The 12,894-nt window shown below is 37.1% G+C and overlaps 1 protein-coding gene across 1 annotated transcript; it reads right to left on the bottom strand.

The window, feature by feature from the left end:
* Positions 1-10,332: 10,332 nt before the first annotated feature.
* On the bottom strand, positions 10,333-11,903 carry LOC142344011 (uncharacterized). The gene is made up of 2 exons (XM_075395452.1): positions 11,221-11,903; positions 10,333-10,636 (listed from the first exon to the last, which is right to left on the bottom strand). The coding sequence occupies exons 1-2, from the start codon at positions 11,779-11,781 to the stop codon at positions 10,451-10,453; spliced, it is 747 nt and encodes a 248-aa protein (XP_075251567.1). The 5' UTR covers positions 11,782-11,903; the 3' UTR covers positions 10,333-10,450.
* Positions 11,904-12,894: the final 991 nt, after the last annotated feature.

Raw genomic sequence — 12,894 nt, forward strand, 5'->3', positions numbered from 1 at the left:
AAGAAACTTCAACTGATCAGACGGTAAATGCCATACAAAATATGAATTATAACCCACAATGCGAATCAGATTACGATAGCTCAGATGATAATATGGTCGCCAGCATCGCAAGTAACGCAATACATATTTAACCAAAGAACACCATCTTGCAAATTGGTAATACCCAAGTAGGACTTCTCATTGATTCAGGCAGTGTATGCAGTATTTTACCCGAGACTCTTGCTTCGAAAATAGTGGAAAATTCTCCCCTTGCTCGATGGTTGATAATAGCGCCTCCCCAGGAAGTCAAAACATTTTCAAACGAACCCATAAACGTGACGGGTATGATACAGATACCAATTGCGAGCAATGGATGGCGACTTGAAGAAGCTGAATTTGTGGTGGTCCGTGACGGGCTAAAACCACTAGTTGGTAGAGACTTGTTTGACGCTCTCGGAATCTCAGTAACTCAAACCCCAAAATATGAAGGTAGTATGGTCAACACTATCACATCCCAATGTCCATTTAAAACACGTATTGCAAAACAATTTCCTCAACTTATTACCCGTATTGGTCGCTCAAAAATACACATTGTTAAATCTAAATTCCATAGAAATTTTCAACCAAAACATCAAAAGGGCAGAAGAGTACCCATTAATTTACAAGAACGAGTAAATAATGAAATTAAAAAATTTCTTGAAGAAGGACATATAGAAAAATTGAATAACTGTTCTGATCAATATTTTATTTCACCTATTGTAATCACAGTTAAACGAGATCAAACAATAAAGTTAGCTTTGGATTCCAAAACTCTTAATAAATCAATACACAAGAATAAAAATCAGATGCCAAATATTGAAACACTTAAGGATTCCATATCACAAATAATAACAAACTACAAAACAGAACCAGCGGATAAAATATACTTCTCTACTATAGATCTTAAATATGCATACAGCCAACTAAATCTTCACCCTGAAACTGCTAAACACTGTAATTTCAATATTGTAAGTGGTGACATGACAGGCACATATCGTTTCGAAACGGGATTTTATGGTCTTACTGACATGCCTGCCGAGTTTCAGAAGGCAATGGATTACACTTTGATTGGCCTCAAAAATACATTTTGTTTTCTAGACGACATCTTAATTGTAAGTAAAGGTTCTGAAGATGATCACTTACAACTTGTATTAGATTGCCTTAAAAAACTGGACGCGGATAATCTCTGAATTAACCTTCCTAAATGCCATTTTGCGAAGCAAAAAATTTCCTGGTTAGGATATAATATAACTCAATCTGGGATATCACCACTTGAATCTAAAATATCCTCTATTATGTCATTACAACCACCTAATACACTTAAAAAACTACCTTCATTTCTCGGTTCAGTCCACTATATTAGTAAATTTATTCCCAATTTAGCTCAACTCTGCCATCCTTTAAAACCTCGTCTTCGTAAGTCAGCTAAATACAATTGGACTGACGCTCATACTCTACATTTTAATGCCATAATAACTCGCATAGCAAATCATACAGAAAACATTCACTATAACCCCCAACTCGAAACACGAATCAAATGTGATGCATCTCGCTCCGGATTGGGAGCAGCACTAGAACACCTAACAGTTGATGGTTGGAAGCCGATCTCTTTTGCATCAAGATTTTTAAATAGTAGTGAAGAACGTTATAGTATTAACGAATTGGAACTTTTTGGGGTGGTATGGTCCATAGAATATTTTAAAAATTATTTGTATGGTAAAGAGTTTACTATTATCACTGATCTTCGCGCATTACTTTCTATTTTAAAAGAACATCGATCAAATAAAAGTTACAATAGTAGGCTATCACGATGGGTTGATCGTCTTTTGCCTTATCAATTCTCGATAGAGCATCTGCCCGGCGCGAAGATGGGACTAGTTGATTACATCTCTCGAAATCCATATCAACCAGCAAAAAGTGTTTCAAAATATGATGAGGAATTTTTAGTCGCAATATTATCAAGCATACACTCTGATGCTCAATTACTTCAACAAAAACACAACATTTTAGCTCATTCACTTAATAAATTATATATTGATATTGATGGTGAAAATAAAAATTCCACCACTAATACTGAACAAGTTTTAAAAATAGATTATGTCAAACCAAATCCTCAAACAAAAGTTAACCAATTATTCGCTCCGCGAAACAATAGTTTAAAATTATTCTCAAAACAAAATTTTAACTTTGACATAAAGTCCGCTCAGCGTGTACGCTTAACAAATGTTAGTTCAAATCTCGCGGCGCGAAAATACGACTCTAACGTAACCTCCCTTAAATTCAATAATCAGTATAGTGAACACGCCTCGCGCGTACACTTAACTCAAAAAATTAAATCACTCGCGCATCAAAAGTATAACCCGATATTTAATCCCACTAATAGTATTAATTGTACTAGTGCACATGATCAGCGAGTACATTCATCTCAAAATGAATCAGTATTCGCACATACATATTCTACTTCAAAAGTAAACACTTACAAATTAATTAATACCAATTCTGATCTCGCATCGCGAGTACGCTTTTCATTTAACAAATTAACACTCGCAAGGCATAATACCTTATTAAGTACTCAAAAAATTAGATTGCATTCTTCAGATGCCTCTTTTGCAAAGCAAGTTACTAAATACCAAATTCATTCTAAATTTGCGTCACAGTCCACAAACTACAATTAAACCTCTACAAATTGAGTCTCAAATGCTTGTAGAAACAGGAAAAGCGTCACTCGCTTACCAAAATACTCCTAAATTTGCTTCAATAAGTCATTCTCACTTGTCAATCAAAAATCAGTCTCAAATTCCTACCTTATTTAGTAATCCAAACTCAAATACTTTAAATAACTCACGTGCTCAATTAACAAACAACAAACAAGTGCTTTTTGCCCAAACTCAACCTAAAATTCAGTTGTCTTCCTCTTTGTCAATCAATTTAATTGAAAAAACTAAACTCTCATCAACAATGAGTCAACAAGCTTCATCTCTAAAGCGAAAATCCATCTCATCCCGAACAACAAGAGCTTCGCCCCGCGTATCATTTATGGATAATGCAACAACAAGCACGCCACGCAGATCATCATCTCACTCTAATCTAAGCACCCCACTCACGGATAGCCCTCAAGTGGTGTCCTTTAAGAAAGTGGTGGGCAAGGTGTTCAACGAATGGCTAATCACATCCCTAACAAGCAAGGATGCAGTTCTGAAGGAGGTTCGGGATTGCATAATCAGGGGAGATGAAGAACGATTAGAGGCCCTCAACCCGTATCTCCATAGCTATTGGCGGGACCTTCATGTGAATAGCGGATGTGTTTGTATGGACGAGAAGGTAGCCATACCGAACGCGCTCAAAGATGCACTCATTGAAGATTTGTATGCGAGTCACCCAGGTAGCTGGGGGATGGTATGTATCGCTCAGCACTGCTGGTGGCCATACATGAATCGTGATTTGCTCGTCAAAGCAATAGAGTGCAAATCATGCGCTACTATCGGTAAAAATTTAAAATCTGTTATTCCCGCAAAACAATTTAAAGCACACACACCATGTATAGTTCCGAACCAAGAAATACAAATAGATTTTGCAGGACCTATTAATAACGAAAAAAAACATGAAATATATATTTTAACATGTATTGATAGATTTTCAAATTATCCTTCTGCAGAATAAGTTGATAATGCAAATGCATCAAATGTAATAAAATTTTTAGATAATTATATACAAATTCATGGAGTTCCTCGTTCCTTAAGAATAGACCAAGCTCGTTGTCTTATAGGTAACCAAGTAACCAAAAATTTTTGTATGAAAAATAATATCACATTAATACCAGCTCCAGTGAATGACAATCGTGCAGTAGGACTAGTTGAAAGGCTTATTGGTACTATTAAACAACGCTTAGCATGTATAAAAGACGCAAATAAAGAATTAAATTCGTTCGCCATTAAAGCAGCATTAAAATCAATTTTATACCAGCTTCGCATATGTAAACATAAAACAACTAAGCATTCGCCATTCGAATCTCACTTTGGGCGCAAAGCCAATGCACCGCTTAGTAACATAAGTACTAAACCAAAGTCATCTGATCTAAGTTATGAAAAATTTTGAATCATTATTTAGATGAAGAAACAGTAACTCCTAATGAATTGTTGCCGGAGGACCACTGGGGTAACAGCCGTAGCGATGATGAAATCAAGCGCAACATGCACAAGGCAACAAAGGACGCTACCACACGTGAACGTCTAGCAACGGACAACGAATCCCGTTTCCTTCTCACCACAAAAGCGCATCGTCCACTACCTCTAAAAGAACACGCCGTACAGTTGAACAATGCTCGGAAGAAACATCTCCATAAAAGATCCAAGAAAAATCTTGATTGACTGTATGAGGTGTTGGCTCCAGGATCTGTGGTACAAAAGACCGATCAATATACTTCTGTCATTCGCGAACCGGGGAAAGTGGAAGTAACAGTGCGCAATAGTGACATTGCCAAATTTGGTACTCGGGAAGAACGGAAAACGAAATTAACAGAATATATTAACCGTCGAGGACCCCGCACGCATGACAAGACAACTGAGGCTAAGATACTTAGCCACATAAAAGAGTCCACGCGCATACAAAAGGGAGATCGGAAGATGAAGCATCGCAAGCGAGAAACTGGAAGCGGTGTCTCATCAAATAAATCAAACATTGCTCGTGCAATGCGGGTACGTATGCCTAAAACTCCGGAAAATTTCGCTCCCCAAGTATTATCCGAAATTCCCGAGGCTGCTCCCGAACAGCAAATCATAACTGGAGAAGTATTGATCGCACCCCCTCCTACAAATAACCAACCAGAATTAATCTTACCATCTACATCGGCTCCAGCAATAGCATTACAACAAATACCGATAAGAGCAACAAAACGGACTAGAAGAAGTCCTAAATACTATGGATACGATAAAGGCTCGTCTGGTTAATCTACTAATTCGTGCCCCCCGAACTTTGCTCCACCCCGCAGAAAACGACGCGTAGGAGATATTGAATCGATACAACCTTCAGTTGTACAAACAATTGTAGACACAGCATCGCGGGTTGAACCCATAGAAAATGACTTCCCATCGCCTATCATAGGACAGGTATCACCAACAGATCCTCGTATACGACCAGCGGATCACAGTACATCAAATGAGCTCATAATTGATGAACAAGACTTGTGAAAACTTTGAATAATTAAAACTTGATACATTATTATTTATGACTAGCTATGATAACCAGTACATATATTGTTGATATTATTTAACCGGTGAATAAGTATTAATATTATTCACATTGTTATTAAAATTTTATTTTACCCAATTTTAATTTTCATTGAAGCGGGAGAAATGTCATACATCATAAATTAATTTTGTGCAGTAATTTTATTATACGATGTACTTAATTTAATTTAGTGTACTTATTCCTGAAGGGCATGTGTATAAGTCAATGTTATTTCACATGCTAGTCTGTTATTCCCATCTCCCGTAGCGGGAAATTATTGTTCATATTTGTTGTGACTTCTGTAATACCAGTTGCCTTAATACTCACTCTTTTAGTTTTGCACTTCGCGAACAGTTGCCTACTTTAACTTATTCTTCATTAACTGTCTTACTAATCAATTAAAGTAGACAAGTAATTACCAAGCGGTTCGCTAACGGATTCATTTAGAAATTGTGTAAAGCGCACTCGCCGCGCAAGTTAGGATATAAAACATAATCGTCACTCGCGACTCAAGATTAAGTACGCAATCTCATTTGCGTACGACATGGCGCTGTCAGCAACTCAGAAGCGGACCCCACTCGGTTTTGAGCCATTTTGGGATAAACCTCACAAGATCTGAATCCTCAATAAACCTGTTAAAAATTATTATGTTCCCGCCTAATTGTTTTGGTTAAAAATTTTAAAAGCTCATAAATATGCGGCTCTTTCACCAGGAAGATTCCATATTTTTCCCGTTCGTTCGCTGTTGATTGATGACTTTGTTTCCTGAAAATGATTCGCGTAATTTGTTTAATTTTCACTTCGATAAACTTCAGGCTTGTCTTTTTTGCAGTTCCGTAAATAAGGACTCCATATTGTATAACCGGTTGAACAAAAGACTTATATACTAAAACTAATTGTTTAATACTCAACATAAACCTCAGTTTGTAGAACAATCCCGTAAATTTGGTCAATTTTGCAGCGACGCTATTTATGTGTTTTTTGAAATCCAATTTGTTGTCCAGCAAAACGCCTAGATACTTTACTTCGTTGCTCTTTTTAAGGGTTGCATTGTTCAGTCTTAGAACATTCATCACAGTTTAAAAACCTAAGTTTAGATTAATCGTTTTTCAACATTGAGCGTGAGTTTGTTATCGCTTAAGTAGAGGCCGATGTTGTCAATATCACTTTGAAAAAGAACTTCATTTGCATAGGCTGCAGAGCAGTATCGTCGGCATAGAGCGTTATTGTAGAGCAGTTGCAGTTGCATTGTTGTCTGATGTCATTGACGTATATGATGAAAAGTAGTGGTCCTAATACTGAACCTTGCGGCACGCCAAAAGTAACAGTTCTCGGACTCGTTCTTGCAGCACCATATCTAAGAATTTGTTTTCTGTCATATTTGTATGATTTCATAATTTCAAGCATTGGGCCTCTCAAACCTATGTTAGCAACTTTTCTAAGTAGTTATGATCAACCGTGTCAAATGCCTTTTTTCAAATCTAGAAACAAGCCTATCGAGCACTTTGGCTGGTTTTCTAAATTGTCCCTAGCGTTTTCAACAAAATGCGCTAATGGATCAATTGTTCTTCTTTGTCGTCGGAAACCATATTGATTTGCATCCAGGAGATCAAAAACTTCCAAAAAATTAGATATTTTGTTGTACAGAAATGTTTCAAAGACTTTTGCAACAGTTGGAAGTAGAGAAATTGGTCTGAAGTTAGATGGTTCCTGGACACACCACTTTTATGTACTGCTACTATGATAGCTTCTTTCAGGCAAGGTGGAAAACTTCTTTCATCGATATATTTGTTGATTAATTTTGTTAGTATTGGCACAATTACCCATTCGAGTTTCTTTAAAAAAAGATGTTCAATTCAAAGCAATCTGTGCTATATTTGGTTTGCATTTTATTTATTATTTCCCGTACTTCCAGCGAAGTGGCCCTGATTAGTCGAATTGATTGTACACTAATACTACTGCTTTTAGAAATATTCTCACTTTTAGACTCAAAATTTGATGCTAAAGTTTGACCAACTGTAGAGTAATAGTCTATGAATTTATCAGCTGTCTCTTTATTGAGCCTATCTTGCGATGCAACTCTGCCTTTTAATCTGCTAATGCAGTCAAAAAAAGATTTAGAGTTTTTCTGACTACCTGCATTCATTAACCGCTGATAATACATTTCCTTTTTTCTTCTGATCAGTTTTTGCAGCTTGTTACGTAGTGCATTGAATTTGAGTGGATCGGTTTTGTCGTTTGTTCTCATAAAATTTTGGTATTGCTGTCGTTTCTTGGTAGCTAGATGTTTTATTTTGTTGTCAATCCACAATTTTTTTAATTTTTGCACCTTTACAAATTTTTGTAGGGACAAATTTTTCAACACATTTATTCAAGAGAAATTGTGAATTTTTCATGGCTTCTTCAGAACTTAATTGATCAAGTGTTAGTTCAAACTTCTGTAATTCATGTTGCATATAAAACTGAAGATTAACAATTACGTTTGGGTCATTAAGTTTTGTCCACATTTTAATCATACAATTATCATCATTTTCTTTTTCTGAATGATTCAATTTTTGTCCCGAGAATCCAAAAAAGAGCGTATAATGATCTGTTAGCGTAGTTTGTAACACTTTCAGATCAACTTTTACGTTGGAATACACGGCATCAATACAAGAATTACTAGTCTTTGTTTCTCTAGTGCAGTTCGCATTTTCTGCATAATGCAGATCAAAAGACAGCAAGGCTTCTTGCAATGTTTTCAACTTTGAAGAAACGGTGTGCTGATTTATATTGAAATCACCACATATAACTGACATATAGTCTTCCGGAATAAGAACTTTCTCAAAATGGTTTCCTAAGCTTGTGCTTAGTTTTTCGTTGGACGTGTTTGGTGTGACATATATTGTAGTTAAAAAAACTTTTAAATTATTATAGCAAAACTTCATTGTCAAAATTTGGCACTCATTGCTGGTGTACTTGCTTACTGTTTCGAACTTTATTTTATTTTTCAAAAAAATACCAACTCCTCCACCTCTATTTCGTTTTACACCCCTACTGACTGTGACGATTTTTTGATAAACATCTAGTTGCAAACAAGCAGTGTCATACTCTTCTTTTATCCATGGTTCTGTTAAGCAGACGGCTAAGGGGAGACTATCTATACTGTTTACTAGAATTTGAAGCTGATCTAAATTTTTGTATATAGATCTTATATTTTGAAGCATGAAGAGATTTTGCATTTTGTTGTACTAAAATGATATGTACAAGTGGAAAAACGGGACGACCATTGTCTTCAATGGATTGTAGCAGCAAAGTTTAAAGTGTTAGCGGATATAACGTTAGAGTTAAAACAACTCTGGTTACCAGAGTAAAATATTGTTTTTTCGAAAAAAAAGCTAAATCGTAGACAGAATATGTATTTTTTTTAAAATATTTAAAAATATATAGCCTAAAAGGAGAAAAAAAACAAGAAAACGATGGCAAAAAAATTTTTTCTGCTAAGATCATGTATTTGGAGAAAGTTTACAAGTGTAACAACTTCAAGCGTGTAATCGCAGCAATCAGTTTATATACTTGATTTATCTTGGGTGATCCTGTTTTCACATTGAGAGAAAAAAAAACGACATCTTCGATTTTAAATAGGCGCTTTATCGCAGCCATTAAATCTGATGTACGAACAATTTTTTTCATTGATTTTTGGTCGTAGTGATCGTAATCGCAGTCACATTTTTTGTTTTACAATAAATCAGAATTAATCTAAATCAGTGCAGACGTTTTGCTTGGTGAAAAATAATTTTTTTCAAAATATTTTTTATCAAATCAAAGCTAAGAAAAGCCAGGTTAGTTCTGCTACAATTTTCAGTTTTCCTTACTCTCTATAAATATCTTTTCAAAAACGTTGTCACAGTGAAACAATAGCATTAAAACAGCATTTTTAACTTAGTACGCTTAACTTCCCCAACCGGCGAGCCCTTCGGTAGTTGCCAGCTGGTGCATAGCTATATTAGCGCAAGGGGATGTGACGCTTGTGCGTTGCTGGATCAGTGTTTTGGGGGTTCGCAATCGCTGTCCGGGTAGGCTCACGAAGGCTAGATGAGAGGTGGTTCAAAAGGACTGCTTGAAATTTTTGGGAGTCCCAGTATTTGCAAAAATTGTGCCAAGTCGCAGTATAGTAAGGCTTATGGCTCATGCTTCTGACGAGAAATAGCATAAATGACATTATTGCTACAAACGTTTTGTTTGAGAAAAACTTTACCACTGCAATACCAATTCAATGAACCTTGAATTAGCCAACTGAAGTCGAAAATTGAAGTTGGTGCGGTGTATAAACCGGCCTCAAATACACAAGTTGCAATAAATTTTGAATCTTCAGATACGCTCTTAACTTCTCCGAAAAGCTTGCAGATAAGCTTGCAGATAAGCTCCGAACTTCAAAGCTCAAAAGCTCCAAAAAGCTTACATAAATTCCGAATTTAAAAGCTCCGAAAAGCTCCGGTCATCGAAACACTTTCGCACTATCAATAATTGTTCAACGGTTAAAAGCTCCTTACTCCGGTTACAGTTTTCAGTTATGCAGGTTCCCACGCAGTAGCTCAGAACATTCTAAATCAGCTTCAAAATATGTTTAAGCTGACATTCTCCGTACTTCCAATGTCAATACGTTTTAAGCTACTGCGACGAAGCTGCATTACTGAAAACTGTAACCGGAGTAATGCGCTTTCAGCCGTTGAACATTTCATACGCGAACATTTAGTGATAGTACTAAAGAGTATCAATCATGTTTTCGATGCATATCAATGATTTGATCGTGTATGTCCAGTTACCACCTACATCTACACAACCGACGGTTTTTAGCACGTGCCTAGTAAAATCCCAATACAGGCTGTTGCTCGCAAGTACTATTATTGGCTTCATTCTTCTCATTGCGAACAAGATCTCGATCAACAAGATCTCATAAATCATAAATTTTGTTCCCAATTGCAAAAGGGGGGGTTCCCGCTTTGATTTTAAGCAGGGATCTGTTGAAAGTATTAACGTCGTTTCGAGATTTTGCTCGATGTGTCACTTCTTGAAACTCAAGCCATCTGCTTTGGATTTCAAAACCCGTTATTTATAAAATTCGAACTGAGTATAAAACGTTGACAATACACAAATTACGAGCACCAAAATGAAGCTAAGCGCCTCAATTCAATTCAAGTTATCAGTTTGCTAAGACCTCTTCACTTCACATGACTCCTTTGGCCATTGCTCTCTTGACCTTGGGCTTGTGACTGACAGGTGACTTGGTCTTCCTGCCTCCTGTGGCAGATGCATTAGACTTGGTAGTCTTGAACTTCTTACTGGCAGGAGTCATGGACACCCGGGGTTTCTTCACCTTCCTCTTCCCACCTCCACTCTTCACGTCTCCAATCTAAACACCCAATACAACACATGTATATCAAAGCATCGAAATACAAATGGAAATGGAACTTTAGTACAGTTACAGAGCCATACCACGCTGTCCCCAGAGAGTTCTGCCTTATTTATATTGCATGGTCCAGTTGTGTCGAAGTCGAAATACCGAACGTTCGAGAAACTGAATTGCTTGGTTCCTGCAATTAGTTTTGCTTTTTGAATTTTAGCTCGGACTCTTTTCGGTGGTTGGAAAGGTTCGATATGTCCCCTGTGGGACCTTGTAGCTATAACGTGTCCCATTGAAATAAGCGAACGTTTTAAAAGCCACAGGGTAGAGTTCAAAGGTCAAAGTTCAAATTTATAACCTGTTCAAATTTATAACCCGTAAAATTGAACCTACATGGAAAACATTCAAATGAGCATTGATGCTCAATGTTTTTGGCGTTTTTCGAACGTTCGCTTATTTCAACTTTATGGGACATTGTGTTACAGCGCTGATTCAGTTGAGCAAATTTCATTCTGAAGTTATCTAATGGGACTGACCATAATCTACCATAACCACTTCTGAAGATTAGAAACGAGCTTCGCATATCCACTCACCTGTGACAATTTGGGTGCTTTCTTCACCACTGGTGCATCAGATTCAGACTCTGCACTTGAAGCACTCGAAGATTCCACCAACTTTTCCATCCTCACTTTTGATCCACTCGTCTTCGCTTTCTTGCTTTTCGGTTCACTAGTGGGTTCAACTCCGGTTCCCTCCTTTTTGTGATCTCCCTTTTTCGTTTCCTCTTTTGGCTTCGAATTGATTTTACCACCCGCCAACTTGAATGACCCATTTGCGCCTTTAGTCGTCAGTTTGCTTCGCACAATTTCCTTATCGTCCAGAAGCTTTTTCAGAGCGTTGTTCAAATTGCGATTTGCCGTTGAGCCCAAAGAGTATTTCGAAGTCACAAATTTCAGAATAGCTTGCCGACTTGAACCCCCCTTTTCGTTCAGCTCGCTAATAGCCGCCTTGGCCATGACAATGTAGGGTGGATGTGTAGTCCCATTTTGAGAGGCTGCAGGCTCTCCCACCTGTTTTTCGGATTTAGATTTTCCATTTTGGGGTTCGGTAATGGTTTCACCCGATTTCGATTTTGTTCCTGCTTTTGGAGCCATTTTTTAAAATAAATTGCTTCTTGGGCTGTTAAAACGTCAGAAAACAAGTTAAACTTGAGCAAAGTTGTAAAAAGTGAACAATCGGTAAGATAATGTCTGTAATGCTAAGACGAGTAACGATTGTGAAGTGAGCGATCTTTGACTCGACTAATTAATTAATTAATTACGATTTTGTCTGGTACCTGTCATTGTCACTCCATGTCATGTCCTCAATTTGAAAAAATGAACATGCATGGGCGGAAGTTGTTTTTCTATTCATGTTGAGGGCCAAAAGTTTCATTGAGTGATGAATGGAAATGCACTTAAATAATTATACAAAATGGGGGGGTCCATTTCGTTTCTGCGTAATCGCAGCGGATCAGCATTAGGTTTTATAGGATCTTTTCTGCTAGCGCCCCCCCCCCCCCCCCCCCCCCCCCCGCTTAGTTAGGCACCCCACATTTATAAATGTGTAAACACATTGTTAAAGCTGTTATCTTATACGTGAACATATATGAGCAATGTGCATTTACTAAAAGCTAGCACAGCTATGGTTTGAAAGTATTACGTATTCAACCAAAATTTGTTGCATATAACGTAAGCATCAATAAAAATTTCTATATTAGATCATTTTTGGTGTTATCGGCTACAATAAGTGCTTGATTTTTTAAAACTTTTTAAGGCAACTATTCTAAAAGTGCCTTCAATCCACCTAGACACTCTTGTTTCAATGAAATGCAAATATCACTCTCACAATTCGCGAAAACTTAAATTTTGGGGGGTGCAAATTTAACGGCTATATAAGGCTGGGGGGGGGGGGGGGGGCGGTAGCAGAAAAGATCCGTTTTATACATAATTGTCGTATGCAAAATCGGCTTATGAGGCTGTAGGTCATTAAGTCCGGCCTGCTTGAATAAGTTTGTCTTTCTCAACTAGCCTTTCTCGCAACTTTTCTATTTTAGCCAATCAAATCGATAGCATGCGTATCGAATAACCGAATAGTTCAAACAACTGCAGACTTAAATACAAAATACAATTAGGTCGATGTATTTTCATAAGCGGCGGGCGAATTGCTACTCTGGTTTGGATACAACTCAGAATGTTAACAGGATACATAACAATAAAAAAAAAATT

This window comes from Convolutriloba macropyga, chromosome 8 (assembly GCF_964194025.1).
Source record: "Convolutriloba macropyga chromosome 8, txConMacr16.3, whole genome shotgun sequence".
Taxonomy (NCBI): domain Eukaryota; kingdom Metazoa; phylum Xenacoelomorpha; order Acoela; family Convolutidae; genus Convolutriloba; species Convolutriloba macropyga.